Below are 17,715 nucleotides of genomic sequence, written 5' to 3' on the forward strand. Positions count from 1 at the left end.
AAATCTGTACAGTGTGAGTGTGTCTGGTTGAACTCCTCGGGTCGACAAAGCGTCATTAGCATGTCAGAGGCGTTTTCGTTAGTACCCAGTTCTCTCCGTAACAGCTGCTAGTCTGGCGAATTACTCAATTCATGTGTGTATGCGTGTGGCTGTGCGTCCATGTTTATGCACGTGTGTGTTCAGTATAAACAAAGGAAGAAGCAAACAGAAGGTTTCATCAAAAAACCTAAAGTGTGTGTGTGTGCTGTGTCTCATGTACTCACTTTGATGATTGAGGAAATCTCCGTCAACATCTTGCCTATATGTGTGTGTGTGTATGCGCAGTATGTTTGTGTGGCATGTTTGCGTGTGGTTGCATAAACACGGTGTCAGAGTGATGAGATGTTCTCTCCATCCATCTGTTCGGCTGGCATTTACATCTTAAGAGGGCGACAATGGAGGAGAGATAGAAAAAAGAGAGCGAGAGAGAGCACAAGAAGGACGGAGACAAACTGTTGAGTGTAGAGATTTTACGATGATGTTAGTTTAGTCTGTCAGTCAAAGGAGCAATAACAGACTCTCAGGTCACCTGTGGAGCGCTGAGCCTCCATGCTGCCATGATCTTTTAACATGTCTGAGGGTTTCTAAGTATCTGTGAGAGGATGTGGGAGAGTGAAGCTGCAGCGTGTCTTCCTGTGGATGTGGTCATGGTTACTAGAGTGTATATCTGTGTCTTTGTGTGTGTTTGTGAGACAGAGAGAGAGCTCATTGTTCTGTGCCTCCTTATCTGCCGTCTCGGCGGAGAGCCCAGGCTGTTTCCCCCCTCAGCGATGTGACCCGGCTATGATACCACTCGCCCTCGTCTCCACAGATAACAGACCACCCTAAAAATACTTCTCTTTCTACCACTCTAACACTCTTTCCCTCTGTTCTCCTCACCTCTTCTGGCTCACTGTATCCTCCGGAGTCTCCCTGGCCAGGAGTAAGCTCTGCCAGACTAAGATACCTCTGGGCGCTTCCTAATGTCACAGAGGTCCTTTAATTCTATATTTTCCCCTCTTTTCGTCTTCTACTACTCATTCTGTTGGAGGCCGTGGATGTTACAGTGTCAGTTTGAACAGCAGAAGTGCAACTCAGACTGTTACATCACAAGTTTTCTTATAATTTTCCACAATAATTCCTCATCCCCCCCGCAGCTACTTCAGTCACCCACACTCTGGACACACAGGGCAGATGGGATGTAGGAGGAGACGGTGAGGACAGAATCTGCTGGGCTCACATAATTATACATCAAGTAATTTACCATAACTCCTCAATAAAATATTGAAGAGCGCATTGTTTTCCATGCCTCGCGGGTCTGACAGTCTGGAACAACGCTAATTATGACAAACATTTTTTGAAGATCATGCCACAGCCAAGTGCTCTGAGAGATTTTTCATCTCTCTGCCGCCTTCCTCGCTGCGTAAACTCTCCTCTGTTGTGAAGTGCTTTTAAGGATACTGACAATGACCCTTTCTGTAGTTTTGAGGAAGTTTCTTGCTAATTTAAAACGCTTTTATCCCAAGCTCCTTTGCCACATTTGACATTTAGGGTTAGAAAGCATTTGTTTTTGTTCTTTTTGTGTGTGTGCCTATGTGTGTGTGCGCGCATCCTTGCCTTTCTTTTGGCCCAAGCCCACGCAGGTGACAAGAGGGGGCCTTGTGTGGGTGGACAACTCAATGGTGACCCCCTCTCTTTACCCTCCCCCCCTACTCTCTCCTCCCCTTCCCTTTTTTCTTGCCCTCCGTCCAGCAGTATGAGTCCGAAAAGAGGAAGGAGAGGGGGCCCAGGAGGAGATAAAGTCTGTTTCACACCCACCCTCAAGCAAACATACTGGCCAAAATTTTGCAGTAACAGCATAATAAGAAAATGTTATTGCAATACAAGTTTGCCTTTGATCATGAAGTGGCAGCTTGTGTAAAGATGCAGGAGGAGAGGAGGCTGTAAGTTGCTTGTGCTTAATGGATCATTTAGAAAACAGAATATTAACATGGTTATTTTGATAAGGGATTAACTGTTCAAGCTGCACTAATCAATATTTCATTATTAACAATGGGGAAAAGTCCGATTTGAAAGGAGTCTGTCAAAGTTACGCACCAACAGAGAATCATCACCCAACTCTGCGGTTCCCCTCAGCTCTACGGAGCATTTTGAATGAAAGCTACTGAGGCTCTGCATCTGCTGAATTTGTGATAGGAAAGTGTTTGCTAACTTGCTAACACGTTAGCAGATCAAGTTGATAATTTGTCTATGTTGTGTTTACAGCTTGTTAAGTGGCCAAAAAAAAACAAAAACACAAAAACAATTATTGCTTTAACTCATTCTGAAATAATAAACATTTTCTGTAAATAGCTTCTCAGAGTATTTGCTGTTTTTGCTGTTTTTCTCTTTTACAAAGCATTGTAAACTGAAAAACTGAGGTAACTTGATATACATTGTTCACATAGAACATTTTTTGGACTGAATGATTTAGGGCTGCAACTGATGACTATTTTCTTCATTGTTTAATCTGACAATTATTTTCCCAGATGACATTTTAAAACAGCTTGTTTTGCTTCTCTGGACCAACAGTCCAAAAAACATCCAATATTCAGTAATATAAAAGAAAGAGAAGCAGCGTATCTTCACATTGAAGAAGCTGAAACGGAATTTCTGGAATATGCTTAAAAATTACATAAAGGATTAATAGATGATCAAAATTATTTAAAATTACGTTAATTATTATTTAATAGTCTGGTCATCTATTCATCAGCTCTAAAACTATTCATCGTATAAAACAAACAAACCATAAATGAATCAATAATGAGAATAATCATTCACAGTAGAGTTGTAACATAACAGGAGAGCGTGTGTCTGCGTGTTTCATCGAGGAAGACAGGATGACAATAAGAGGCTGTGTTTTACGGAGGATTAGTGGGGATTAGGCTGTCAAATCAGACGATTGTCCGGTTTATCACGTTACTTTTCCCTTTATCAGCAGTCACAATAGGTTGCACGAACATATGCACAAACACACAGAAAGAGGATGAATTATAAGCCAGGATATAAACTGCCCCTGATCTTGTGAAATGAAATCGTATTAGTTGAGGGGAAGGATGTTTGGGTGACTCCCAAAGTGTCACTTTTTTCTGTTATATTTACTGCTTCTCTGTTGCTGAATGACTTTGTTGTATAGCAGTGCTGACATCATCTTAAACTACAGTTTGAGATATTCAGGTTGTGTGGGACATTCACTTCACATCCATTTATCATGTGTTGCTTGACATCCATCAGTGACCCATTCCAACACTGCCCCCCTATGGGTAAAGGTAGCAAAAACTGCTGTTCATCAAAGTGGCATGAGTTTGTGTGACGTGCTAAACTGAGATGTGTGGGCCTGACTGCCAAGTGGGAAGACAGAGGAGGGTTTCAAGGAGGGCACAAGTTGGGCAACTCATCACGAAGAACACAATGAGTCATGATTTCTGAAACTGTCACGAAATGTCAAAGCTCAGGACAGTCAAAGCTAATTTTAGCTTAACAGATCAGACAAGGTGGTGTCTAGGCACTAACAGACAAAAACATTACTGAAGTGCAACGATATAGGCTTAATAACAATACTGAAGACTTAAATATTCTAATCTGGCAGCACAAAAGAAATACTACAAATACCAGGGTGTGTTTCCTTATGACAGTTATTCCCATAGACACACATTCTTAACATTATCCTCTCAGTTAATGTCTGTGGGAGCAGGAGAAGAAAAAACAACTAATTTCTGGCATATACGCACCTATTAATCACAGCTACAGTGCATGGGGGGAGATTTAGGCTCATGGAGGCAGCACGGCCTCCATACTATGACAGCAAGCATCTGCATTTCTGAAGTGCCCCTGAGAAAGACACACTGAATCCCCGTCAGCTACAGTGGCATTAATAATATTAGTGACCGTCACACTTTATTTCTCAAAACTCAATATTCACTATATTGTACAAAGAAAACGAGTTGCCAAAGTTTAGTTTTAGTGTTTTCTTATCGCCTGGCAAAAATAAACCACATACTGTGTGTAGCGTAAATGGCGTAACAGAAAACTTGTGTTGACTGTACAGCATTCATGAATTCATTCATGTTGCTTTCACAGTATTTTACTAGTCATTTAGAGCTTGTACGTGTAGTTTTTGAGATGTACACTACGCTATAGAGAGTTTACAACTTGAAGATGTTGTGCCTATCTAGGTCAGCTGAGCTAGATTTGGAGTTGTCAGCTTTCTGTGGACTAAATAGGTCATGCTAACGAGGAGGGGGGGTTTTGACAAGCCTCTCATACCCCATCAGTTCTTACCACAAAACAATCTCAAGATTGCTGATCATGTGAAACATCCGGACTCCAACTTTAAACTACAATGTCAAATTATGACAATTAATATTACAGTCGTCTAATATTTTCTAGTGTCAACACTAGAAAATATGACCAAGTAAAGGTGATAATTTGTGTAACAAATCCCATTTAAGTCTAATTATGCACGCACATGCACTGTGAACTAAATATGCGGCAAAATACTGTAGCTTGGGAGAAATCTAAATGAAGCGAAGAATGTTTAACGATTAGAATCTGCTGTGCTGTAGCATGATTATTAACCCAGAAAGCATAAATATAGATGAGAGCCCAAGGAGACAACATGAACCGAAAGCATCAGTGCACCAGTTCCAGAGGCCCATGTGCCCACATAAATAAATGTAGGTGTTGCGAAATGGTACGGTAGAAATTTAATTTGTGATCAAAGTGCAATGTCTGCAACTTCAGCTGCCATGATGCAATAGTGGGCTTCCTGTCCTCAATTTGGGAGCCACAGGTTACCAAAAAAAAAGCACCATAAGTATATATATAACTGCAGATATATGTATTGTTCTCTGCTGGTTCTTTGCACTGTCAACATGACTCCGACAGGTATGCTCACCGTGACAACCGCTCTCCTCTGCATCATACTGAGCCTCATCATTCCAGCCCCAGCTGCCCGTAAGTTTATTTGATCAGATTTGCCTTGAAGTTTAAAATACAGTCAAAATTACATCAGGTGATCAGTTCATAATGTGGTGTCTGTGTGTGTTTGTGTGAAATAGGTCCTCGCATGGGCAAAGCCTGTTGCATGAGATACAATAGGAAGCCAATACCCTTCGAGCGTATAAAGGGCTACAGAGAACAAACCACCAGGGAAAACTGCCGCATGGAAGCGATCATGTAAGAGTCTTTACGACAGAACCATAAAACTCCAATCCTGCCAGTCCCAATCTGAGCTATTTGAATATTATTGTCATAACATATCAAACTTTTATGAGAGGGCTCATGAAGACAAAATGATTCCATTAATTAAAATGTGTTTAGTAAAAAGCATGTTGTTTCTGCAGAATTTATTGCCATAAAATAAGCCATTTGATCTAGTCCACCACAAAATTTTACTCTCAAAACTGTCTTGATTTCATAACTCTGAACAGCCATCTGTTTGGTCTACTCCATATCTCAATTAATTATGTTTACAACTTACTTGTACACAAGCTGTCTAGTCTATAAGATTGACAAAATCTAATTACACAATAGTGGCGTGTAACAAATCTCAACTCTACTTTTTTGTCAATTAGTGTCAAGTACTGATAGCAGGCATTGAATACTTGGTCAGACACTTAGTCCTGCTCTCTTTTTTATCAGATATTTCATTACATAAATCAAATAATTTAAGAGTATTTAAGGCTACATTTTGTTGTAAGACAACATGAAACACTGCATTTGGTAAACTTGTCTCATTCTGTTAAAATAAGAAATGTTTTTGTCATTGTATTCCTCAAAATCAGTCATCAAAAAAGCATTGTTTTAGTATTGTTACTGGAACTCGGGTATCAAATAGGCACCACTATCAAAATATTATACCTATACTATCCACTCATACACTGAACTTCAATATAGTGCTCTCTAACTGTGCCAAATTATGTGTCAATGTCTCAATGTTGTAGTTTCTACACGTCTAAGAAGAACGAAATATGTGCAACTCGGAAGGATGCGTGGGTGAGGAATATTCTGGAATTACTCAGGTATGACACTCCTACTCACTTTTAAATATTAATCAGTTTCAGTTTAGACCTTAAAATCAGGACCTGCTTTGCGTGTGAACATTGTTTTTGGTATTGTGAGTGAAAACTCTTCTCTTCTTTATAGTTCAAAGCTGAAGAAGATGTCCAAGCCTGGCTCTGCTGCAGGTGAAACTCAGAAGAAAAGCGTAAACCCTACATTTAACGACGGAAGTGGCTCTTTCTCCAGTACCACAGAAGCCTTCCAAAATATCACTGAAAGTTTCTATTAACAAAAATCAGGTTGCGGCCTCAGAGATTTGGAACTAAATAATTTGTGCTATAGAAATGCTCATTTTAGATAATGTTTTAGAGAAATTGAACCTTCTGTAATCCAGCCATGTTGGGAATATTATCTATGAAAAAGCAAAGAAATGATAATTACTTTTACTTGCCTCAACATATGCAGCATCCTAATACTCCTTTTAATCGTGACTTAAGGAGAACCATAGAAGAACAGCTTTGAGACTATTGATGTAGATTATGTGCTTAGCCACTTAGCAAATGTTTACTATTGTTTTTTTTGTGTGTGGCTATGCTGTTTCATTCCCTGCTATGTTTAATCAAGTTAATGTGCTAAATATGCCAGTTCTCATAAATCAATAAATTGACTTCACAGTACTCCAACATTGTTGTTCATATTTATTTCATCAAACTACAACAGTGTCTCACTGAAGTGTCATGTAAGCCATGGCTAACTTAGTGTTAAAATGTATTTTAATACTGATTAAAGAGCAGTTGGTGCTTAAACCAATCGTATAACATAATTAAGTAACATAATTATTAAGTACATAATAATGTGACTCTCGATGGGAAAATCTCCTAACATCATTAAAAGGTTTATTTTCCAAACATACATGAATAAGGCCCAAAATTTGTGCAAACTTGTGAGTAGACTTCTGTTTCGTGTGTGTGGTGTGCATTTTAGTGGCGTGACATGTACCCGGTGTACTCAGAAAAGGATGCTGCCAGCCAACTGCTGGAAGGTGCCTGAAAACTTTTCGGTAAACTGTCCTGCTCCCACTCCCCCCTAGGCTAATGCAAATGCATGAGATGACTGACAGGGAGGCAGTCTCTTGTGCTATTTCAGATCAGCACCCCAAGGGGTTGGGGCTCCAGGCAGACAAGGTGACTCCCTCAATGACACGCTCCTCTCATCCAAACTGTCATTTCCCCACTAGATGGCAGAATTGATCTGTTAAACAACTGCCTCTGTCAGCTTCATCATGCTGTCTTGATGGTAATTTGATAAGCACAGCTACCTTTTATTTCCAATATCAACCAATATATATACAATATATACAACGAGATGTATGGATAGAGGACAAGAACATTTATTTAGTTTGCAGCAAACAACAGACATTTTGGACATAATCATTATGGATCTCTGTTAGCCTTATTTTAACTAAATAGACAGGAAAATTTAAGGAAACACAAATAAATAGGACATGGAATAAATATTAAATAGTACAGAATAACATAAAAAAGCATTTTAAAGCATTTTAAATATTTTAACTTAATGCGGCGCAATTGGCTATAGACATTCATGGGGGTGAGTGGTGCTTTCTAAGGGCTTGCAGAAGTGGTAGAAGCAGTAGTAGCACTCTTTGCTTTGCGGGCCTGCCTGTAAAACACACAAAGAAGAAATTGTTTAAATAACAGTTTATGCTGTCCCTGAGCATAGGTAATACGTAATGTCTGAGGCAGCCAACTAGCAAAGATGGTCAATACTGGAGAATGACTGGGATGACAAAGGCCTACTTACTCTAGCTCCATGATCTTGGTAAACACCCAGTCCTGTTTCCAGTGGCTGCAGACTTCTCCCTCTGTGGTCTCAAATCTGGGTGGAATAAAAAAGAAAAGATCAATCACAATCTCCGAACCGAGAACTTGGATTGTCAACTGTGTAACAGGTAAGATTATCACTCTCTGTTAAATAAAATAAGAAGGTGATTCTTACATGACAGCGCGGACACATGGGAGATTCTTCCTCTGGATTCTGTAGCCCAAGATGGTGGAACTGACGTTCTTGACACTAACCTCAGTGCAGCACTTGGCTACCTTTATTTCTGTTTTTTACAGAAACAAGCAAGGATTGGTTGTTATGAGCATACATCTCTTTCATTGTTCAAATGTGCATAGCAGGGTCAAAGTTCTTATGTGGACTCTAGCTGTCCTGAAGCAGGCTAGCAGTGTAATATGATGCAGGATCTCTGAGAGGCAACTTACCAGAAGCTGTTGCTGCCATTGCAAGAACCCCGACCAGGAGAGCCAAGCATGCCAGTCTTCTGATGCACAGCTGCATGGTTATTGTGGGAGATGTTCCAGAGGTTCTTTGCAAAAGAGATAATTGTTTGATCTGGCAGATGGAGATGACTGATCTCTTGGACCAGACCTTCGGGTTTTATACGATGAAAAGAGGAACTAGGACAAACTGACCGGATGAACTGTCTCTTAGGACTTTCTTCATAGTGTGTGTGGGATTTAGGGTGGGGGAAAGGACGCACTTGGGTGACGCTGTAATCAGTCATTTCCTTTTTTGTGATTTCATCATGACATTGACTGAGCTGACTCAGAAATGTACTGATATGATGGACATTCCTAAGGACTCCCTTTTATTAGTTTTTCTATTACTTTTGATAATTTAATTAAATACATTAATAACAAACTAATAAAACTGCCTTAATCTTCTAATATAGTGGATTTCCAGCAGGTTAATCTAATTCAGTTTGAAATGCCAACAATTCAAAATAATCTGTGATGCAACACCGTGCAACAGAACCAGACTTAGAAGCATGTGACTTTTGTGGAGTGATAAGGAAATTGTAACATTCCTAAAATGAATACACGAAACAAACATAAATGCTGCACCGCTTATAGCCATTTTAGGTTTGACTGGCGCTAGTTTAATTACGTCATCTTGTTGCAGCCTATGCTTTTGCAGTGGTTTAATGGCACCTTACTGGAAGATTAGTGCAACCAGCTGTTTATCTTAATTGACCAACTCCTAATAATCGAATAACAGTAGTGGATGGAAGCATGCAATATTTTCTTTTGTGTATTTAAATATTTTTTTTTTTGAATATGCGCTACATTTAAAAGGAAAGCTAGCTTATGTATCAAGCTTTCTATAAATGATGGCATCAGGTCCAGGGTGTTCCCAGCTTCCCACACAATGCATACTTCAATGCACTCCACTAAGTATGGTAAGAATAGACAATGGATAAATACATGTACATACAATGTATGGATGGGTATTCATATTATACTGTATTAACAGTGTTGTTTTTTTATTAACCTGGCTAGTTAACTATTTCAAATGATTGCATTTAGGTATAAATCCTGCTGATTACAGCAATAATGTAAGGCAACATCATGTGCTGGTCACTCTACCCAATGTGTCACATTTTTCTCTCTGTCCCTCCTCTTTCTCTGGTGCTGGCTGTAATTGTCAGTGCAGGAGCACAAAAGGGGAAGGAAGGAGAACCTAAGGCTTTCCACCGCAAATTTCCGAGCATCCTCCACCCAAATTTGGTCATTTGTCCTTGCATGCTCTAGTTACAAGTCTCAACTTGTTTGAGGGGAGCTTAGATTTAGACAATTCAGATAATTCAGTATAAAGATCAAACTTACTTTGCAAGTAGAAATGTATTCCTTGATATACTGAATATCTGATTTACCACAAAATAAGTGGGGAAGGGTTCCTTCAGTTTACTTGCAGCTTAATACAAAGCTGCCAGTGAAGTAACTGCCAAAAAGAGTAATAATCAGATTCCTTGCCAGTGAAACAAAGCTGCCAGTTACATCCCACAAGACACAAGTTGGTTAAAAAAGCGAATTAATTTGCTCTGTCTAGCTTTTATATTCTTTAAATAATGATTCATACATTTTGAATGTTTTGCATTAATGCTATATATAAGTAACCTCCATCTATGACCAGTAATGCTGGGTGATATACTGCATGGTTTCTGCTGTAAAAGCTTTGTTTCCTGTGTAACATTTAAGAAACATCACTTTGAATACAGTATAGTAGTACAGTAGAGTATTTTATGTCAATTTATATTATTTTATGTCTATTTTAAAATATTTGGTTTTGAAAAGTAATCTGTGTTAAAGTTGTTAGCATACAAACATAGCCGTTTGCACAATAAAAATTGTTTACATTCTGGAATTTTCCTTCTTTATGGTAGACAGAAATGTTATAATGCTCCCCATGCCACTTTGAAGTCATCTACAAACCTTCTTTGTTCCTTTGGCATCCTCTCTGACTGTTTGGCTGACTAGACTAGATCAGCTGATATGGTTAAACACCAACAGAAAAATCTAACAGACAGACAGACTGTCTCCTTTATGCGTTGTTATGACCATATTTGGGACACTAGTAGATCTTGTGGGTCTAGGTTTGTTGTTGTGTTAAATATCCCTCGACAGGAGGTAACCTTTGGACCGTGCTTTACTTGTTTTGCTCATCTTATTCTCCTCGAGCGTCAAAAATTCCTCTGCTGCATAAGTCATCAAGGTCTCCTGAAACCTTCTTTATGAAGAAGTGTTTCTTCTTCATCCAAGTTTTTAAACACTATAAACCTATATAAAGGCCCAGTCAGAATCTTACAAAATACTGTGATACAAACTTATGGTCATACTGCCCTGCACAAAATGACCTGTTTGAATTGTATTACTGGAACTCATCTGCACCAACAAGTCTCTGGCACCTCACCTCCACTCACAAGAGTACAACAATAATGGTATGAAGCCTACTTTACCACACAAACAGTATTTCAACCTCAGGACAGAGATTTCAATGAATAAATTCAAGAATTAGTGACTTGCAGCTGTATCTGCCAATCAGCCAAGTGTCACATAATATATACTCTATATATATTATGTAACGGGTGTAAAGTTTTTTCAGCTAAATGGAAGTTGTTACATTTTTTAACTTACATATGTATGATTTCAGTGACTATACATTTTTGAACTGATTAATGAAGGATTATCATAGATGTATTCGCTAAACAGGCACGTACATGATTAATGTGTAAAGATCAGAATCAGAATCAAAATCTAAATCAGAATCGGGTTTATTGCCAGGTAAGTTTACACATACGAGGAATTTGCCTTGGTGCATAAGAATCAATAGTATAGTATAGCTAAAAAGTGGTGCTTTGTTTTCTTCTTGAATGTTTAGATACAAAGCGTCTCTATGAGCTGTGGGTGAAACTCACTCACTCACAGGATAATCATTAACTATATGGTGTTTGTAGTTTACATGACTCCAATAACGTCCCGGCGCTTGGAATTCAGAATGAGGCAGAATGAGAAAGGCAGATGAAAGACTGTCCTGTGCTAGTTATTGTTTACTCATTGTGTCGCCCCAGTCGACATGTGTGAAATCTGGAATCGGCCAATTCATTCGTAAATTAATACTAACAACCTCATTTCAGGTCACGATGACCTTTTTTCCCTCCCAAACATAATACGGGTGTTGTCGGTGCAGAGGAATAAAAAAAGTTAATTCACAGTGATAAATGGCATCAACATGGCAGCAACCTGAGGATTGTTTCGCTGAGTTTTCAAAGCAATAAATAGTCCTTGAAAAAAAGCAGAACTCGTGATCTCAGACTTTCTCAGTATGTTTCCCTTGATCCAAAAAAGCTTAATTTCTTGAGAAAGCCCATGCCCTGCTGTCATCTTGGAAAAACACTACAGTATTTTTATTTTGTTTTGCAGAAGCTTGCAGAGTTGAACGTGGTGTCTGCAAATATTCCTTGTAAGAAAAAAGACAATCCATTATTGTGAAATATAGTTTTAACATCCATAAATCTCAGCACCTGGTCGAAGAAATCACTGTCATTGTTATCAATCAACAAGCGTTATCAACCTCTCAAACAGTACTATGATTCAGACAATCAGCACTGACCCAGACGCTGCATTTCCTCATCATCCTCACCTTTGCCATTTCAAATGTTGCATTTGCTGCATAATGACTATTTTTACTTTATGTGTAATTAATGTGCTTGATGATAACATAATCACATTTGGAATTCAAAATGAAGAATGGCATATGCTTCCATTCTTCAGAAAATCATCAGTGACTTAATATTTACATGATATAATAATATAAAAAACTGCACATAAAAAATAAAACATAGCTTTATACAGTGGACTGTAAGCTGTGTTAGCTGATATTGCATTATGAGGGCATGACTTTACTGGATATGGTGTTTCTGATTAAAACACTGAAATTCCTTGTCAATAAAAAGCAGAAGTGATGATCAAAATGAGGAAGGAAGCTTAAGCAGTGTGATTAGCTTCACTAAAATAAAGATACACTTGTGAAACGCACTTTCTGAATGGTGAATTGAAAAAAAAGTTTTCCATTTTCATGCACCTCATTCATAAGTTTTTTAATTTACGTGAAGGCAGTTAGGACTATAACTGTTGAATGAGGACTTATCAAATTCAACAATCCAGGCAGACTCAATGGCTCATGCTTTCTCTCATTATCTTCATCTTTAAGGGCTCCAGCTTACTGCCAAGTGATAGAACAATAGTACAATACTTGGTGCAACAATCTTGTGGAAAAAAGAGTGAATCATTACCCTGCAGACCTCAGCACTCTGCAGCACAACTAGGGGATATATTAGTAAGTCATAATAACAGGCGGAAGGACAGGATAGAGTCCACTAAACTTAACGGACCCATTAAAAAAATCACCTTACAGCAACAGCTCCTTCAGTGCTTATTGACTATATGATAACTTCTACAGAGACATGCAGGACATGGAGAGCTGAATTCTTAATTCTAGTATTGTGTTGACTTTTCTATCTTTATAAATATAATCTAATTTTGCTACAGCATTTGTTGCATGTGATGTTATGATCTGCATTATGCTAGAAAATATTCTGTTAAGCATTTCCATAGCTTTATCTGATTTGAATAAAAGATAGATACTCATCTCATCTCTCTCAAAAGCGAACATGACCCACTCTCTCTCTGCTGTCTTTATACAAACCGGCAATGTACGGAAATATGTTGGAGGTTAATTACACTCTTTAAACATTGCTATCAAAGTACAACAAGGATGACAGTGATACAACAACTCTCTTTTCCTTACAAAAAAGCAACTCTTTATAAGTTGTGTAAGTGTCTTTAAAAACAGTTTATGACCATTATAAAAGCAATTCCTATCACTGTTATTCTGATATGTCACTGCTACTTGGATAAAGCTGCAATGACAATGATTTTTTTGGGCAGCGAAAACGGCTTCAGAGCGCCTCAGCATTGATTCTACAAGTCTCTGGTTTTGATGATGGTGGTGGAACATGTCAGTCCAAAATCTTCCATAGGTGTTCAATGGTTGGAAGAGACCACTCAGGATAGAAATTTTCCATCATAGGATAAAGGTGATCACTCAGAACAACTTTTTATTGATTTGCAGTGACCACTTCCCTTCAAGGGGACAAGTGGACCCAAACCAAGCCAGCAAAATCCCTCCCACAGCACAACAGAGCCACTGGATCCACTTACTGTAGGAGTCAAGTAGGCAGGCTTGTACCGTTCTACACCATACATGCACTTGACCACTTAGCCCCCAGGATATGGATGACTCACAAGACCATATCTGCATACCAGTGCAAATGTCACTGAAGTCACAGTTCAGCCAGTTAAGCAGTCTATGACTAAACCCTCTTTCACAGACACTAGATATTTGCGTCTTGCAATCTTCAATCAAAACCAATTGCTTATGCGGTGAGCCAGAGTGGAAGCATCTGCATTTGTTATGTTTCTCCACTCATTTATTCAGGTTTTCCCTCTAATTTTCAACCCCTCTGTATTTAAGTAGACATGGTAAAACTGTTAGAAAACTGCTGCTTATTTAAACATCCAGCAGTTACAGGGCAACATTTGCATTCGGCTGCAGTCAGGTGTCCACCTGATGAATTTCCAATATTCACTAATTTCACCATTTTTTGGACTTCTGATAAAGATATCTGGTTCTTTAGTTGCTACGTGTTCCATTATGTTCACCAGCTAGTTAGTCTGGCGAGTTAACCAAAACAGTAAACGTGCAGGCTGCACAGCTAAACAACTAGCCGAAACTCACGATAAAGCTCCGTAAAGCTGAGGGGAGCTGCAGATTGAGGTCATAATGTTGTTTTGGGCATTTGAATGTCTGACAGTTGCTGTAATTTCTCTTATGAAAGTCACAAGAATGTACCTTAATTTAATTTACCCTTCACATATTTTAAAATTTCTTCAATGAAATAAAAAAATATAGGTCTTTAAATGACATATACCAGTCCCCGTTCAAATATCAAACTATGTCCACCCTCTTATTACCACGATACAGGCCGTTTAAATTCAGTTGTACTTTCATTTCAATGAAGTCAGTAGCTTTTATTTCAGTTTATTGCACAACTGTAAATAATTTTAGTGGCCACGTGCAGTTTTTAAAGATTACCTGGAATCCATCGTGTGAAAGTCTAAATCTTGGGTTGATCTGTGTCCATACTTCATGTAGTGTTGGTCAGTTTCACCATGAAACACAACCTACATAAGGCACGATACACAGTAAGTAAGTTCAGTTTTACTCACTGAATATTGCCCTTGTTGTCTCATAACCCTTTTATTTGCAGCATGTGCCAGCATTAAAAAGGGCTATGATTAATCTAACAGGCCACAGACAGTCAATCCTGAGAGCAAAATTATTATTATCTTAAAAAAGCAGGGTTTTGCATCTGCTATTAGCCTTTTTTCAGTCATGGAAATAGACCTAGCTTTACATTAACACTAACTAACTCACATACTTAGCTAACATTGTGGTAAGCTAAAATTAGCATAGAAAAATACTCACCAGATACATTTTCACTAAAAACACGAGACATTTTTATCCTCATTCAGTGAACCACTGTATCCCAAAACACAACACCCTTAGTCCTGGTTAACTTTGACATCATAAGTTAAATAAAATGTCATCTTTTACTCTTTTAGCTAACTTGCATCCATCTAGAACGTTTTCTTCGCTTCCACTGAGTTAGTTAGCGCCCTCTGTTGGACAGTCGGGAAGACTGCAACCATGTAATATAAACTATTCCTTGTAAAATGTATGGAGGTTACATACTTGTATTTCAAAATGACTTTTCATCTTCATGCTTTGGTGTAAAAAGTTGTTACATATACAATTATTATAGAGACTGATTAGTTGTTTGTTTTTTAAAGAATATGGCTCCCTGTCAACCTGATGCTGTGTTGAGAATTTGTGTGATTTATCTGTGTTTATTGATTACTGTAGGAACCACATGGGATGACCTGAACTGCAACATGCATTAAAAAGAACAGGTAGCCAATAACCACGTGGGTTTCAGTGGAACAGCACAACATGTTTTAGTGACCCCATATATATATGTGCATCTGTGTTTGTAGTATAACCACAGGTGCTAGCAAATGCTGTGACACCAGCACAAGAGCATGTGTTTTCTCCCCCTTCATGCACTGTGGTTGTAGAAATGAGTGCACCAGCGTTTCAATTCACCTCAAAAACCTAACAGTAGAAAGCTACTGTGTTAGTAAGGTAGGCTGATGATATACTTGTACTGTAGGAATGAACCCTGACCTTTATAGTTACATAAAAAGCTTTTCCTTTGTGTGTGTGTCTTGTTTTAAGATTCGTCAAGTTTTCCAGGTTCTACGTGTGCAGCACATTCTCAGTTCATCTACTTATATTTGTACCAAACCTAACAAACAAAGAATATGATGCTGGTAGCAAGCTAAAAAGTATGTGGAAAACTGGTCTGTGTAGAAAAGTGCCAACAAACGTGGTTAAATCCCTTTAAATTAATGTATTGAGGCAGAGATATGCTGACCATTGGGATGATCACTGATCATTTTGACTGACCATAATGATCAAGATCAAGTGTTGTATATTCTTTGACACAGGTAAAAGTACAGGTACAGGAATTTCCATATCATAATTTGACTTGTAAATTTTAAAATACTATATGCAAGCCCCACTTCCTTCTGCAGTGGAAAATGTATCGACACCCTCAGACCACCACTGATGACTGAGTGGAGGGGCCAGGACCGCACTGGTGAGCTGCTGTAGGAGGAAATATGTACTCTACTTTCCGGCCGTGTGCGTATCTGTGGGTGCTGCATGCTCAACTTGCAAGTAGCATAAATGAATGTGTTGGCTGTGTTGGTAGGTTTAAAAAGGGGCTTGCAGTGTAGACTACACATCATATCTGCTTTAGCCACAGACACGCAATGACAAGTCTCGCCTTTGTCTCCCTCCTCCTTGCCACTATGATGGTGTCCACAGCCTCAGCTCAAGGTAAGAGCATTATGACAATGTTTATGTGTGTGTGTTTTGTTCATTTATGTAATATATATATATATATATATATTTGTAATAGTAGTATATATATATTATATATATATGATATGTATTATTTCTTGTTCAATTTTGGAAAAGATAATGACAATAATGGACTTTTTTCTTTTTTTTTTTCAAAGGTGGGATAAGCACCTGTTGCCGAATTATTTCAACTACTCAGGTCCACCGAGACCAGCTGAAGACTTATTACAAACAGAATCAATCAGCATGCCCGATACACGCAGTTGTGTAAGTCATCCGATCTGTTCAATGTTGGATTTGTGTGCATCATTTCTCATTACATGTCCTTGGACCTTTTAATACCAATATTTAAGTAACTCTATACTCAGATACATTTTTTTTATTATCTTCTCTTCAAAAATGTTGCAATGTGGTATTGAATGTGTACTTTCTGTGTTGTGATTTTTAATAGATTTACCACGCTGAAGGGAAAGAGAATCTGCTCTGACCCCCAAAAAACGTGGACACTGACCAGCATGGCCTACCTAGATGGAAAGAACTGGAATATCCAACATAAAAGAAATACATAATCACTGACACCTGCACACAAACGCACTATTGAATTAAAATTGAAAAGCTCTTAATTGTTCTTCTACTGATTGAGTTCCACAGACTTTGAATGTTTTTGTATAATTTTTGCAAATTCCATACCTCATTTTAGTGAACTTAAATGATACACATTTGCCTATTTTATGTACAATTCAATAATGTTTATTTGATATTTTGTATGAATGTAAATATTTGAATAATGTGTTATTTTCATTGTACAATGATACTGACATTAATAAAAATAGTCACAATACTCCTTTAAAGGTGCAGTGTGTGTATCTATCTGTCTATCTCTCTCTATATATATATTTATATTATATATAATATATATATTGTTTTTTATAGATTCTGAGTTGTCTAAGTGCGTGCATAGAAAATAGAAACAATCTGTATCTCAGCGTCTAGAAATACTCTCTTCTCATGTCCTTATCTCATTTCATTATGTATTGCATTTCCACAGAAAGACTGCAAAACAGAGATATTTACCATGGTAACGTAGTTGTGTCTATGAGCAGCGTACTCTTAGTTGGGTTAAAGATGGCAGAGATTCTTGAGATTCTTGAGATTCTTGCAGAGGGTCCAAAAAATTCCAGTAGGATTATAAGAAAGTGAGCACAGAGCCAGTGGTGAAGGAAGTATTCAGAGCCTTTACTACAG

The 17,715-nt window shown here is 38.2% G+C and overlaps 1 protein-coding gene across 1 annotated transcript; it reads left to right on the plus strand.

The window, feature by feature from the left end:
• The first annotated feature begins 4,907 nt into the window (after window positions 1-4,907).
• On the plus strand, window positions 4,908-6,743 carry LOC118334780 (C-C motif chemokine 26-like). The gene is made up of 4 exons (XM_035670844.1): window positions 4,908-5,013; window positions 5,118-5,235; window positions 6,003-6,080; window positions 6,205-6,743. The coding sequence occupies exons 1-4, from the start codon at window positions 4,932-4,934 to the stop codon at window positions 6,347-6,349; spliced, it is 423 nt and encodes a 140-aa protein (XP_035526737.1). The 5' UTR covers window positions 4,908-4,931; the 3' UTR covers window positions 6,350-6,743.
• The last annotated feature ends 10,972 nt before the right edge of the window (window positions 6,744-17,715 follow it).

This window comes from Morone saxatilis, unplaced genomic scaffold (assembly GCF_004916995.1).
Source record: "Morone saxatilis isolate NCDOM2014 unplaced genomic scaffold, NCSU_SB_2.0 Contig23, whole genome shotgun sequence".
Lineage (NCBI taxonomy): Eukaryota > Metazoa > Chordata > Actinopteri > Moronidae > Morone > Morone saxatilis.